This window comes from Drosophila suzukii, chromosome X, assembly GCF_043229965.1.
Source record: "Drosophila suzukii chromosome X, CBGP_Dsuzu_IsoJpt1.0, whole genome shotgun sequence".
In the NCBI taxonomy this organism is placed as follows: Eukaryota; Metazoa; Arthropoda; class Insecta; order Diptera; family Drosophilidae; genus Drosophila; species Drosophila suzukii.
The window spans coordinates 8,914,043-8,929,953 of NC_092084.1; the positions used below are offsets into that span (position 1 = coordinate 8,914,043).

The following is a 15,911-nucleotide window of genomic DNA, read 5'->3' on the forward strand; positions in this document are numbered from 1 at the left end:
TTTTCGTAAAGGTTCTAATCTCGTTTTCTTCATAAACCGAATACCAAATTCATTAATCCCCACTATATTTTATCAACTAAGCTAAAATAACAAGTAAATACGTAGTATTTTAAAGTATTTAAATTCAAGTGATATTATTTTTTATAAAAAACCCAGGTGGGATGTCAGGATATAATAATAATCCCTTAAAACGTTAGTTATCATTAGAGATTGTGTAGAAAATGATAGTATATTTAGAGTATATTCTCAGGCTTATTAAGTGATGTTCTGCAATATTGCTAACAAAAATGATAGCTGATAAAAATGCAATCAAGAAACACTTTGTATTTTTATCCCCCGCTTGTTTCTTCGAGGTGAAACCCATGGAACCCGAGTAAGCGGACCGCTCGAGGACCTTACCTATCGCAGAGAAGAGGGGGCGAGGCGTTGGATAGGTTTTCACCGCTCAACGGCTGCTCCTGGCGCGGTCGCAGGACCGGTGTGAGGCCCCATCGCTCGATGAAATCGATGCGGGAAATGGTTGAGGACGAGCAAGTGGTGCGAATCGCTAATTGCGCCAATGCTCAGCCTGCTCGGATGGCGTATCCTGGCCGGGCCCTCGTCCTGCTCCTGCTGCTCCACTTTACGATAATCCACTGGCGATGCTGCTGGTTGTCCGCAGGACCTTCTGTTATTTGGCGAGCTCCTTGGCTTTCGGCACCTCCGTGCAGCTGCTTCTGGCCATTAAAATTGCCCTGGCTCCTATTTCGGCTAGCATTTGGCAAATGGTTTCAGTTGGAAAAACGAGGGAAGTCCTTTGGGTTTTCAGTTTTCAGATGTCAGTTTTTAGTTTCCGGGGCGAAGACGAGTCGAGGATTTTGTTGTTTTATTTTCAAGCTGCTAGTTTTATTTGGCTTTTAGAATAGTTCTTAGTTTGGCAATTAGGCAATGCACTTTGCACCGTGCTGATGACATTGCTTTCCGGTTTTTATGTCACATATTTTCCTGCATTTTGATTTTTATTTATTTATGTTGGCTTTTTGTTTCACAATACATTTTCAATTTAAGCCCAAAAAAAATAACGCACACACACACACAGAGAGAGAGAGAGAGAAACCGTTTCATTTGAACCGGAAACAGCAAGTGAAAATGGCAATTTCCGCTTTTTGGAAGCACTCATACAAGTTTTAGCTTGTTTTGAATTTGTTGGGTAAAAATAGGCTACTGCGAGATGTTCGTTACCTATTGATTTTTATAGCCCAGATTTCGTGTGTTTTATTTATGGCTGGCCATTTAAAGCGTTTTCATTCAGCCCACTAAACTGCTCTCACGACCCCTTTTGTGAAATAATTGCAATTGATTGCGAGTGGAGAGGCTGCTGCTCTTTGTTGGTTTTGTTGTTTTTGGCGCGACTTTTCGATTGGGAACAACAACCTTGAACCTTTCGGTTCGGCAGAGAAATTGGGCAGGAAAATAAGAGAGAGAGAGAGATGGAGTAAGAGAGAGGGGGGGTTGTGAAACAGGTGAAGCCCACACAAACACATATATGAAAATTTATATATATATATACTCGAACGGAAATGGCCCACGCCTGTTTTATTTTTGACTATTTCACACACACAAAAAATAACTTTGGGAAACTTTTATTTTAGTTAAGAGAATTTCAAGAAGAATTCGAAGATTTCTACGTTTTTGCGCGAGGAAGAGGGGCTTTGGTGGGGGGTTTTATCCCGCTAGTCGCTTTTCGCTTTTTTCGCCTTTTGCCTTTTGCCTTTCGCTTGGTTTCCAGTTCGAGGGCCAGAACAAACAACAGTCCGGTTCTTGATTCTTCGCCTGGAAGAGCGAGGCGCGCAAAAACGTGGGCCCGGCACAAGGTGGCAATGGAACAGGTGGAACGCGCGCGGAACGGAATGGCATGTGGAACGGACAGCGAGGCGAAAAGGACGACGGACGACGGACGGCGGACGAAGGACGAAAAGGCGACGAATGTTGGGCCATAAGTGGCAAGCGAGAAATTGAAGCGTGTAAGCGCTTAACTGGCGATGTAATGACACCGACGCACACACACACACACACAGAGGCGAAATCAGCAGCAGCACACCCACACGCTCTCTTCCACACCAACACACACAAACGTGTGTGTGTATAACAAAATAACACCAATACGAGGGCAAAAGCAAAGTTCGTGAGTCATTGTAAAAAAAACACACACACACACATAAGCGCAGAGAAAGAGAGAGAGGAAGAGGACGAAGAGAGAGAAAGAGAGAGTTCTAAGGCCCTGCACAATGGGAAACTTGTTGGCGGACTTATTTTATGCAACCCATACACACGCACACGAAGAGAGAGCAAGAGAGAAAGAGAGAGTTTAGTGCGTGTCCTGGCTGCGTTTACCGTTCGCCCGCTTTGTGCCTGCTTTATTGGCGTTTCCTGCTTGGCCCGCTGCTTCGTTGGTTTCGCAGCCTAGCGTATTGTGTGCTTTTCCATTATCTTTACCGTTATTATCAGACACCTCCGCTACACCTATCTCCCTCTCTCTCTTTCGCTCAGGAGTGTTAAGCAGCTGTCAGTTTTTTTCTTTTTTTCTTTTTTTTTGCTATTGCGTCTGCGTGTTTGCCGTATACAAATATGCTTGTGTGTGTGTGTGTGTAGGGGGAGGGGGGTCCCCATTGGGGCCGGGAATTTCGCCTAGGCCGGGAAAAAGTGAACCGGGTCCCCATTGCCATGCCCTCTTTCATCTCTTCGCATCTCCAACGAATTTCGTTTCCTTTGGCTTTTTCTATTTTTTCGGTGTGCGCAGTAAATACTTAACCCCCCCCCACCAAAAAAAAGAAGAGAGATAGAGAGAGAGAGAGGGAGGCAGCTGGCCAGAAAGAGACATCAACTCACGCCTCTGTTGTTGCCTTTGTCTTGTCACGCATTCTGTGGAACTAAGCTGAACTCAACTCAACTCAAGTTAACTTTACTTTACTTCACTTTTCTGCCGAATGGGAGTTCTAGTTGGCAAAGGACCAGGGAGGAGAGGTAATACCCTGGGGACTTCAACTTTCGGACCCCGTACCTTACATATCCCAAATATCTGGTAAATAAAGTATTTTAAGATTGTATTAAAATGTTATACAACTAAGAGATCTAAAAGAAAAGGTTTTCTAACATCTTCCAAACATAAACATAATAACCTAGTGTAACCACTTAATCCAATGTCAGATTGTACTATACCAGTTCCAAATCGAATCAACATAAATATAATACAAATTTAAGTAATATATCAAAACCCTAAACATATTTGAAATCTTGATATAAAAGTTTATAGAGAAACTTTGATATGTTAATAAACGAAACCCTGATTTCATAACCTATATAAACCTTTAGGACATTCTTTACCTCAAGATACCCGAACTATTATAAAACTTTAGTAAAATAAAGATAAATTCATTTAAATAAATATATAAAAAAGTAAATCAAATTAAATCTCAAGAAATAAAATTATGAACTAAAATGTTATTAGTAGATGATAAAGGACACAGCTAGTATTAAATATAATTAAAATTGAACAACATTCAATGAAACCATATTATTAATGCAATTTCGAAAACAAATAAGTTAACACATTAACCAAAAAGGTAATATCTATAAGATATACGAATAATTTCCATGATTTAAGGAAAATCAGTTCGGAAGATTTAAAATTAAAATAAACATAGGAATAACAAATGGAAATAAATACAAACTTAAAACAAATACATACGACGATTCCACTGAGGATGCTGAGTTGGTATCCATTATATAGCTGAATTCTTCTACGTTCCGTAAAAAACTTTATGCTTAAATTTCGATTTAAATTTCGCCTAGTTCTGCTAGTATTTCAGATGCTGTACTGTTCGACTGTCGCCCGCCGTTGCTAATTGATTGATGGATCTAACTGCATTGTGCTTCCACCTCTTCCACCCATCCCATTCGCCCCATTTCTCATTCCACCCGCCAAAAACCCGCTGTCATCGATGAGTTTTAATCAATTTTGATTAGCTATCCGTGTACTTTCGTGTGTCTGTGCTTTTGGCAACAGTTTGAAGTTCACACGTTGCCAATCTGTGTCTAAACCGAAAGCAGAATCAGGACCAGCAGCGGCTCATCCATCAATTTCAGCTGTCTGAGCGGCAGTGTGAGGGTTTGGCATCCTCGAAAGGTCAACATCGGCATCAGCATCCAGCATTTAGCGTCCAACATCCAACATCCAACATCTGTGTGCCACGGAATTGAGCACTTGCCAAAAGTTGGGGCAAATTGCAGCCAGGTGAGAGGCTGAACGGATAAAGGATGAATTAAGGACTCAATCTGGGGCAGATTTGTGGTTAGCTGGCGATTTTCTACGGCTCGTTGGCTTGCAATAAAATAACTCATCCGCACCGTTGTCGCCAGTGAATATAACGCATACGCAACGTGTGCTGCATGAATGCGATCGATTGTTTGAAAGGCATTTCGGATGCAGTTTTTTAAATGAGTTTTATTTTTAAGGAATATTTTAGTTTAGAAAGTTGAATGCTTAACTTTCATCCTACTTATTTTCAATTGGGACACCACGGCGTATGCTTAATAAGGGGCAGGAGTAGAGTAAATACTACCTAAAAAGCAGAGTATAAGTAATCCTGCGTTTCTATTATTAAATCTATTATAAAAATATTATATACAAGTAAATAATCCTTTTATATAAGAAATATGAGCAAAGGCTACATTTAAATTTAGATTTGTAAGGAATCGCAAGCCTTTAAATTGTTCTTACTTTAATTCACCCTTGGTGAGGCACAACTTTAAAAGGGGTTTTAGTTTTTAAAAGAAGGTTTTTATATATAAATGTGCTCTCTAAAGTTAGAAAGAGCTGAAAAAGATGCTGGTTTTCTATAAACACGTTTTTATTATGAATTTACTGAAATATTACATCTACGCCTTGTAAAATATAGAAAAATGTTCTGTGGAAAGCAAACTGAGAGTAATTTAAATTTTCTACGACAATATTAGGGATATTTACGTATACGCTTGCTTTATACGCTTTTCACCTTTCTGCCTTTGCTTCTTGTTGTTTCTTTGGGCATAGCTGTGTGTATGTGTGTGTGTGTTTACGTGAAGATGAACACAAAGCGGAGAGCGAGGAATGCTGGGGCAAAGGGAGAGGAACAAACACTCACACACACACACACACACTGCAGCAGCAGCAGCAAAAGAAGGCAGCAAATTGCCTTTGGAACGTCCTTAAGAAGGATATACCTCAAAAATATTGCTTACAGCGGAATTGTGTTTGTTGTTGTTGCTCAGGTAGGCTGCTGTGCAAGCAAGAACAACAACAACAACAACAGCAACTACACTTTTCTCTCCCCCTATTCTCGCTCTTTCTCTGTGTGTTTCTTTGCTGCCTAGCAATATGTTATGTGCCCACCACCCACCGCCTTTCACCTTTCTTGCACTACTTTCTCTTTGGCGGCCACTTGTTTAATGCTATTTTTTAAGTGTTCTCTGTTGTTTTACCCTTATTTTCTTTTAAATATATACTTTGTTTTATTTAATTTGTTTGTTTGATTTTTTGGTTTATTTCGCTATCTAAAATTGTGTGTTTTGCGCTGTTGTTCGATTTATCGCCGAAATGCATGGCATGTCAGCGGAATTTCAACAATGCCAACATTGCAGAATCCGCAGTGCAGACACAATGGCATTACTTTTACACACAGGTCTAATTTTGTTGTTTTGTTTGATATGTCAAGGTTAAGCACACGCACGCAATCCCATGGATTTATGTATCTTTATCGCTCGGTTTTAATCTCTCCATTTGCCGCACTTTTTTCGCCTTTCTTCTTATTCCTTTGATTGGTCTTTTACACACACACACGCACACAGTAAAAAAAGTGTTTTCTTAAAAAAATGTGTAAAAAAATGGAGGTTGTTTTTTGTGAATTTAGTGGGTTTTTAGCACGTTTTCCTTGTTAGGATTTCTGGGCTTTTTCCGATTATATTTTTGTTGCTCGCGGCCGTTTCGGGTTCGTCTTTGCTTTTGGTGTCCTGCCCCGCCCCCTTTCGCGGCGCCCGCCCCCTTGTTGATGCACACTGCCACTGGAACGCCACGATTTGGCAATGGAACACACAGCCGCGCACTTTCCCAGTGTCAGTTTCAATTTCGGTTTCAGTGATAGTTTCAATTTCGATTTCGATTTCGGTTTTGGTTTCGATTTCGATTTGGATTTGGGTTTCGGTTTCGGTTTCTCTGCATCCTCGTCGGCATCTGCTGTCGGCTGCTGGCTGCCAAAGACTGACTCTCTCTGGGTCGACCGCTCGGCGTTCCTCGTTCCTCGTTCGCCGTTCCGCCGTTTCGTTGCCGGCATTCCCCGTTCCGGTGCCGGCGTTCCCGGGTCCACGCACCACGCCACGCCTCCTGCGGCTCCTCCTCTCCTTCCCGCGAAGACAGCTGCTCCGCCACTGGAAGCTGGAAGCTGTCAGCTGGCCTTCCAGGCCGAAGGACCGCCGAGGAGCGAGCTTGAGCTTCGCCAGATTCCTCAATGAATAAAGCTCGCAGGGAGCGCCACCCGCTGACAGCTGTCAAATTCGTCGAGCGGCCGCAGGTGTTTTAAATTTCGCTTCGTCAGCATATTTTTTTTACGTTTTTAGTTAAATGTATATCAAGATTCACCATGACTTATTGTTTTTTGTTCAGTTTCTACTTTAATTTAATCTTGTAACAAAATTTTATGTTTTTTTTTCTAAAAGTTATCTTTTTCTAAGTCTGTTTAGAATTCAATTTTGTCAAAAGTGTTAATAGCTTATTAAAAGAAAATAGGAAAAAGAATAAAAATTAAATGAGAAATGTTTCCATGTGTGTAAGAAGTTCTTTTTTCAATTTTATATTTCAATTATTTTGTGTTTTTATTTTATAATAATTTGTTTGAGAAATTGAATTAGTTTAAAATTATAAATATTTTGAGTTTTCTTAAGAGATGCCAACAGGTGTTTTTTCAATGACTTTGTATGTTTTTTGCTTTAAGTTATTGGTTTATTTAGGGAGTTAAAAAAAGGATTTTTAATTGTATAGATAAATTATTGTCATTACTAAACATGTTTTCGAATATGATTTAACTGAACTTTTAGCAAAAAGCGGTTAATTAGTTCCCTGCTTTGATGTCCTACGACGATTTAGTTTAAAGTTATGCTTTTTTGAAAAAAAATGTTTGTAAACATGTTTTGTGCTAAATTTTTTTTATAATTATGTCAACTTTGTTAAATTTTAAAATGATTTTCAAGAGTAATTCGTTTCAATAAATACTATAAATGCACCCACATGAACTGAGAGATATACTAAAGATAAAAAAAAATGTTGAGCGGTAAATAGTAAGCTACAAATTTCATTTCTGTTTGTTGTGGTTTAAATTTTGCTTGGATTTTGTGCAGATAAAGTTAAGTCTGACTTCTTCTTCCATGAATCATAGAAACCGCTCCGTTTAAAGACCTAAAAATTCCTTTCCCCCGTCACATATTTATTTGAGTTAACTTTTTATTCAAGTTTACTTTCTGTATTAATTACTGGCGGAATGGAATGCAGCGGAAACGGAACGCGCTCAACTGACAGTTGGCTGTCAACAGAGCGAGCTTTTCGCCTGGAAGCCGGAAGCTGTGCGTCTGCGGCCATCCGGCCTTCCAGGCGAAAGCTCGGCACACAGAGGGCGCCACCGCAAAAAGCTCGGCGCTCGGATGCTGGGCGCGCAGTTAAAAACTCGGGAAATCCAATCCGAAAAGCAGGTGAATGAATCGGAAAACGGAAAAGCTGGGCGCTTGGCACAGGGGTTAAGCGAGGCTTTGGTGGGTTAATGGGTCGGTGGGTCAGCCGCATCGCATCGTTTGCAATCCACCGCAGTTCACCGCCCCCGTGTGACGTCAGTGGGCGGGCCTGACGTCCGCGTATCCTTGACAGACTGCCAAGGCTGAATTTGCACCTTCAAAAGACCACCCACCGACCCACCTAATGCGATTAATCCGGCACATGCGATGCGACACGACCCACCAGCAATGATAAACAACTCGACGCAAATCGAATTCATATTCCGTGCACAAAATCAATTAGTCAGGTCCATTGACCAATAAAGACTAACGTAATTTATAAAAAACAGAAGTTTGTATATGCATAAAAAGCAAACTTTTCACAAGCACTGGCAATTTGAGGGAGAACAAAATTGAATTAAACTGCAGGCAAGGAGGAGAGTCAGGAAAAAGGGCAATTTTATTATGTTTTTATTCAACAAGCTTTAAAGTTTCCTGCAAATATGTTACGTTATTATGTACCCATGCAAACCTACAGGTAATTAAATTTTTTTGTCCACAACCATAATGAAATAAAAATAAATTAATGATATTAATTAATTTTTCAAAAGTTCAGGCGGTATGTCAGAATTTTAATTACTCAAAAACTCAGCATTTAATGTGATATTCTTGCTAAGTGTAAGTTAATTAAAAGTTTTATTGGTTTGAAAATATGGCTCAATTTTAACATCAGTGTTTGTAAAATCTGCTAGTAAATAATTTAAAAATCTACTGGCAACTATAAGCACTTGGCATATCCGTAGTTATTTATTATTTATTGTGAAACTCGACACTTTTTCAAGGAGCAACAAAATAATTGACAGTTTAAGCGGAGACTAATTGAGTTGTAGTTGCATGTCAGCGTCAGTGTGTTTAATTCAATATTTATTAGAGTAAATTGCCGATGTCAGTTGAAAAAATGTTACTTCTGGAATGTAGAAATTTTTTTAAACCAGAGTGAAAGTTGCATGGCAATAGAAAATATTTAATTTGACCTAAAAACATTTTCTTGGAAATTGTTTTGCGGAATTTCTAGAGCTTGGCATTGCTTCAAACTACTTCGTTATTAAGATAAATATGCGAAAACCACAAATGCTTCAGCAAACTACAAGACTCACAAAATGTTTTCCATTTTTGTGGCCTTTACAAGTACCTACACAAAATGCCATAATTATTGACCAACCAGATTTTGGCCAGAAATTCCCAAGGGCTCGGGAAAAAACACTTCCTTTGGCAGTTATGTGTGGCACTCGAGGTTGGGCTCTCGATTTGGAAATCGCCAGTGCCTGCATTGTTCGAATGGCAATTAATCAAGCTAAAATATTCATTATGAGCTTGTGCATTTTGTACTCGTCGCTTCATCGATTAGGAGTGTGCTGAAATCCCGGTCACAGTATATCGTATACATTTGTGCGATTTATATAGAGAGTGGGTATAATAAATCGAACGCTTGAATTGCGGTTGCGGCAAACTCGTATTCCATCAATTAGCCAGCGATGGGATGTGCTCCGGATTTATTTTTGGCAACGACTCTGACCTCCAGAACAATAACAAAGGGCCCCAAGTGACGCACATGCGATTTTTGCGGATACATGTAGGATCGTATGGGGCTTGCCATCATTAAGACCAGGATAATGCGGCTAGTCCGGCTGCACTTAACCAACTCTGAAGCGAGAAGCTAAGCCCAAAAGCCGAAACCTGCAACCGATGCCTTGGCTGAAGTCAAAGGCTGTGGGAGCCATAAAAATTTTAGTGTCATGTTATACATTGTAACCCATCCGCCTGGTTTTTCCGCCCCCCTCTCCCCTTTTGTAACCCCCATTTTCCGCGGGTTTTCCGCCTCGTTGCTGCAGTTTTCCCTTGATTTTTTTTCTGTTATTTTTCTTTTCGCTCTGTTCAGCTCCCTTGTTAAGCTGCTAGCCAAATTTATGGCCAGGGCGCAGAGGGGGAAAAGCGCGGAAAATGCATATTTTCCGAGGGTCTGGCCGTGGATTCGGTGGGCCTGCTCAGCGAGGATAACAATAAAAGTGGTGACCGAAATATATATCTGGGGCTATCTGGCGACCAGGAGTATTAACTGCGGTGATTTACAAATCAGGGGATCTTGTTATAAAATTGTTAGCTCAATTTTGTAAAGACTAGTAATATTAGTATCTTTTTAAAGGCCTTTGTATAAATTAAACAGTAATTTAAAATTTCAAAAACGAATACAGACAACATACAAATGATTAAGAAAGCCAATATTTGCCTTTGGGACAGGCCAAAAAATTTACTTACAATAAAGTAATAGATTTTTAACAAATATTTATGGGAAATGTAAAAACTATATAAAAAAATAACTAAATTTTCAACACACATTAATAGAGAATACAAATAATACTACACAGTTTCTATATTAAAACCAAAGTTTTAGTAAAGAAATATATACTTTTCAGGTTTTAAATGAAGTTGTAATCCCTTGGGTTACTGGCACCGCTAATAATTATAATAGATATTATCACTTTCGGACCCCATTCAATAGCAGCCACTCAAAATGCTGTGCCACAATTTTTTCGCCACCCGCATTTTTAATGAGATTTATGAGATGCCAGGCCAGAAATGAAGAGTGGCGAAAAAAGCTAAAATATGTTTGGGATGAAAGGGCTGCTGGAATTTCATATTCCGCCGCGCGGAGAGGCGATTGGTGCAATTACAGAGGACGACGGCGGCAACTCGACGACAATTCGGCAACAATGCAGCGGCAGCAACCTCAAACGTCAATGGCTGAGGAGCGGGCGTGGGAAATGCGGCCCGCAGCGGCTTTGGCCAGCATTCCGGCTGCCTTTCGTCCTGCTCGTCGCAAGCGAGGAGTGCGGGCCAGGCAGAGGAGGACTCCAGGCAGCTGCATAAAATATGCGACCAAAGCACGTCGAGGGGTATGAGTACGAAATATACATATTTTTGAGCAAAGAACCGTGGCCACAGCAAAGAAAAACGAGCCATCGATGGGTGGAAAAATGCGGGAAAATCGTTGGGGAGGCGGGAAGTGGAGTCTTTATACCGCCGAAACTTGTGCAGCGCAGCAAAACAACGTTCAAAATTTATAGCGCATCCTTCGAGCGAGTTGCAAGTTGCAATGCCAGGAAAATGGGATGAGGGAAGAGGACATGGACGTGGACGTGTACCCGAAAAGGGGGTCGATAACTTGGCGCCACGACCAGCAGCTGTCTGTGTGTGTGTGATGTTGCTGATGAGCAGAGATCTGCACTGAGAAAAATTCCAACTTAATTATATATCTTGCTAGCACACTCCCCTTTTTATGGTTTCTTTTTCTGAAATAGGTGCGGACTCATGGAATATATTTTACAAATCAAAATATATCATTAAATATGATTGGTTTTTTTTCAAGCATTGAGGTTAAAAAAATATGAATTCATTAAATATTCATATGAAAAGCCCTGAATATTTAATTTTTATGAAAGAAAAAATGTACACTGAAAAAAAGTTGTTTGTTCTTGTTTGACAAACAAAATTGAGAACTAAGCTTTTGTTATGCAAGAAGTTGAAAGCAAATAATCAAATATTCTACATTACTTATTTAAAGATATATTATCAATACAAAATATGGTTCAGATTTAAGATTTTTTAACTTAATGAAAAGATTATAGACCAATTAACTAGTGTTTTTCTGCGTGTGCTGCATCTTTTTGCCGCCCAAATTGCTTGTCACTTCCGGCCTGTCTGCTCTTCCTCTCTCTCATGTCTCTCTCTCTCGCACACACACACACACACACACACACCGAAGAGAGTGTGAAATATGGCTGACACTTGAAAGTTGGCCTTCGATTTTTCATAACAATTGCATATTTATTTGGGCATACGGCACCCAAAAGTCCCACTTTCCTCACATTTCCTCCGCTGACTTTTGGCCGATTATGCAAGCGCCGTTTCCCCTTTGGCCAAGTTTGCAAAAATAAGACATAAATAAAGAAATGGAAAGCGATTTCAGTGGCTTTTATCGATTGTGTATCCATAATTAAATGGCTTTCAGCAAACTAGACCAAAAGCGAAAGGTATAATTAGCAGTATGTTTATAAATCTTTTTTTTTTGTGTCTTCTGGCCATTTTAAAAATAAATTAGGCAGTGATTGCCACTTAAAATGAGATAAACATTGCATATTTAAATATTGGCAACATTTTAAAAACACATTAGGCTGAAATAATACAGTGATTTAAATGCCTGGTGTCTAACCAATAAAGCGAGCCCGAGTTTTTTTTGTGTACACCCAATTAAATGTCAATTTATTGGTAATTGAATTTCATGGAGTGCGCAGGCAATTCTTGGGCAATTAGGTGGTTCATATGGAAATGTGGGTTGTGGCAACATCTGGCGAAAGTGAAGTGAAAGGAGGCGCATTTCTCCGTTCCGTTTCGTCTCCATCTCGCTTTATGGACATGTATCTCCGCCTGCTTTGTGTGTGTATGGCCTCAATTTCCCAAGTCCCCGGGTACAACTGCAGAATCTCTCCACTTTCCATTTGCCACTCCAATTCTCCCCTGCCCCTCCTCTACACCCCTCTTGTTTGTCTGCCTTTAAATGTGTGTCATGATGTTAATTTGCTGCACCGCCGGCCATGGTGGAAAGGGTTGCCAACTTCACTTTAGATGCATCTGCTTTAATCGGAGATCAAACTCTGAATCGAATCTTAAACAAAAGTGTTGTTAGGTATATGTCTGGCTTAAAAAACCTTTTAAATTTATATACCTTAACAAGTAATTTCTTGAAAACCCATTACATATTTATTTTGTGTAATTCAACATCTAAATTTATATCATATTATATATTATAAGCATGTTTATTATCTTAGGATATAAACAATATAACTTTCTTTAAAGCAATGTCTAATCTATCATGTTTTTAATCTATTGTTAAGAGTAATGATCTTTATCTATGATCTATCTATTGAGCAATTGATATTAGGTCATAAGTTGTTCTCTTAAATTTTGCTTGTAACCTTTAGTTGGCAACACTGGCCAGCTGACTCCGTCTGGGCCAGCTGCAAAGGATGGAAAGGCGTAGGAAAAGCGAGGGAAATGCGGTGGAAAAGAGGTGGAAAGCCGGGCTAAGGATGGGTGGCTGGGGGGTGGTTGTAGTCGGCTTGATAGGAGAAACTGGCGACGCTTTGCCTGTCGTCAGTTTGTCTGCGGCTCTCCGAATCCGACAGTCAGTTGGCAGGCAGTTGGCAACTGCAACTGCAACTGCAACTGAAATTTCAACTGTATCCGTATCCGTATCTGCAGCTGCAGCTGTAGACTACGATTTTGGCCAGAACGAGCGACACTTGCAGCATTTGTCAACGTCATTAGTTGCACATCGAGCACACTGCAAAACAAAAACTAAAAAAAGGAGGACATTTCGAGGGGAAAGCGCCAAGTTTTTCAATGCTAAATTGAATTTAAGTTTTAATTGGTTTGAAAAAACATCTTTAAATTGTTTACACCATTTTGTGTATTTGAGGCATGACCAATTAAAACTTAAATTATATTTCGAATTGAAGGTTTTGCTAGTTTAAAACTTGTATACTTTCTCCTCAAAGGTACTTTTTTTTTAGTCTTTGCTTTTATTTATTTAAGAAGGGTTTTCTTGGGAATGGTTTACTTGAATATATTATTCAATTGGCTTTTAAATTTTAGAATTGAAGAAGAAGAATTTAGGTTGGGAGTCTGTGGGTATACGAATGAGTATCCTTTTAAAGAGTTACTAAATTTGCAGACATCGTAGTCCTTAAATTGTAATAACTTCAAGTGGGCTTGCAAAAAAGGGTCACAGTTACCACTTCATTCGCCTGCGATCTTGTAGCTATAAAACTGACAATTATGTGAACTTCAAGGCGGGGGAAATGAATTTCATTTCAGTTTTGCTCGTTTGACGCGACATTGTGTCTGGGCGGCGACCACGCCCCCTGGCCAAAGCCATATCCTCACGGTCCCGCCCCCAAAGGCCTAGCAACTTTGCCGGAATAAACAAAAAAAAAGGGAAAAAGGACACAAAAAGCGAGAAAGAGAGCGAGATACTGACACTAATGCAACAAAATTGAAGCAGATGCAAGTGGAAATGTCCTTGAGGCTGCTGCACACACACACACACACAAAGAGAGATGTATAGTTTTATATAGACGGAGATATATATGTGTATCTGTACATACATACCGCTGCTTAACCCAAAGGCATCAGCACTGTGTTTCTCTTTTTTTATCCTTTTTTATGGCCGCCAGAGTTTTCAGTTGCAATTTTTGGCAACTGCTGCAGCGTGTGACGTCACAAACACACACACACACACATACAGCATACATACAAGGCTTGGAAAATGGAGTTGGATTTATCCAAAAAAGGGGCGGGCATAGGCGGCTCAGGGGGCGTGGCTGGCTGAGGGAAATGTGTAAATTGCTGCTGCATTTTGGGCATGTTTAATGTAATTACCAAAAGGCTTTCAGTGCACAAACACACACACGCAAACGGAGGCACACACACACACACACACACACATGCAGCCCCCTTAACCCTTATGCGTCCCCCGTCCTTCTGGTAACTGCCTCTTGGCATTCAGCCAAAAATATCATTCTATAAAATACGAGTTTAAGCGCAAGCACACAAAAGTCCAATAAGAAACTTCCCCGAATAACGAGAAACAAAAAGAAGAAATGCGCACTGAAAAATCAGCAAAAGAGAGAGTTTTTCCCCGCCCTCACATGAGTTTTTATTTCGGGGGCATACATGGCAGGCGTTTCTTATTTTTTCGAAGGGGGTTTCCCGGGGAAAACCATGTCCTGCTTGACAGGCTGACTGCCTGGCGCCCTGCAACTCTTGAACAAAATAACATATTGGCTTTCACTTTTTTTTGTTTTTGTTTTTTGTCGACAGTGTTTTTCTATTTCCCAGCCAGGCTGTGTTTTCGTTTTGCCTTCCATTACTATTTTTTGGGCATTTCTCATTGCTTACTGCTCAAATGGTTTTTGTTGCCTTCAATTGCACAGATGCAGATACAAAGAAAAGCCACTTAAATAACACTTTAAATTTGGTGAAGCAAGATATGGCAGTACTGGTAAATTGGATTTTGCGGAATCGAAAAGCTACCAATATAAATTATGCATTTCTGTATATTGTTTGGCCATATTTAAATTAACGTTTTAAGGGCTGAATGGCTGAACTTTCGAGGACTTTGTTTAATAAAATAGTATTTGACTATTTGGCATTGCCATATTACGTATTGTTGAGCATTATTTATTTTTCCCTGAAATTGCTGGGGATCCTTGTTTTCTCGTCCTTGTTAAACAAAACACAGCAAGATGTATGAGGTAGTTACATTTCAATCTATACACGGAACGGAAAATAAACTAAATCTTTATTTAAATAAAATTTTTATATGACTTTGTATTTTTATTTTCTGACTAAGATAATCATAATAAATATCCACAAAATGGGATCCCATTATCCAAAAAAGTGAGAGATACGCAAATATTTATAAATTTTAAATATGTTTAACTACGTTTTAAAGGATTACGTGAACAGTGTGCTTTAAAAAGAAAACATGATTAAGGTTTCAAACAATTTTTAACTATTAAAATGTGACATTTTTCGCTAATCAAAAAATATATGATCTCTTGGACATAAAAACTAATTCTTCCAGTGCACACACAAGTTTGAGCTTCAGCTTTCTTTCCATTTCTCACTTTCTTGCTCTCCTTTCTCGCTGTCAAGTGCAACACGAAATGCTCAACTCAAAGTTCTCCTTGTGCTTCGTTCTTGATTTAGTTTACTTTAGTCACGTTTATTGCGCTTTTAGGACAGATATCTTCACCCCAGCCCCCATTTCGTACCTTTTTCCCACTCAATGCCCCTTTTCCCTTTCTCCACTTTCTTTTTTCGGCCCGGATGCGAACAGGGCGAGGTAAACAATTCGAGTGGCGGAGTTTGAGTTGGGGGGCGTTCCTCGAGTGGTTCAGGTGGCTCAGGTGGCTCAGGTGGCCCAGGTGGTGCACCCAAGTGCCCCGAGATCTGTGCCAGCTGGGGGGCCCAGATAAACGAATCCTTTAGGCAACATTCGTGGCATACAGCTTCCG

General features: G+C 39.9%; 1 protein-coding gene across 18 annotated transcripts in view; it reads right to left on the reverse strand.

The window, feature by feature from the left end:
• Sh (Potassium voltage-gated channel protein Shaker) overlaps positions 1 to 15,911 on the reverse strand; it is a 153,640-nt gene that overhangs the window by 33,794 nt on the left and 103,935 nt on the right. Inside the window, exon 1 of one of the 18 annotated variants that reach the window (XM_036820815.3) lies at positions 3,728 to 3,777. The exons of the other annotated variants lie outside the window; for them this stretch is intronic. Coding sequence (XP_036676710.2) covers positions 3,728 to 3,762 — 35 coding nt within the window. The 5' untranslated portion in view covers positions 3,763 to 3,777. Of the gene's footprint in view, positions 1 to 3,727; positions 3,778 to 15,911 lie in introns of those variants that run through there. 18 annotated transcript variants of the gene reach the window in all.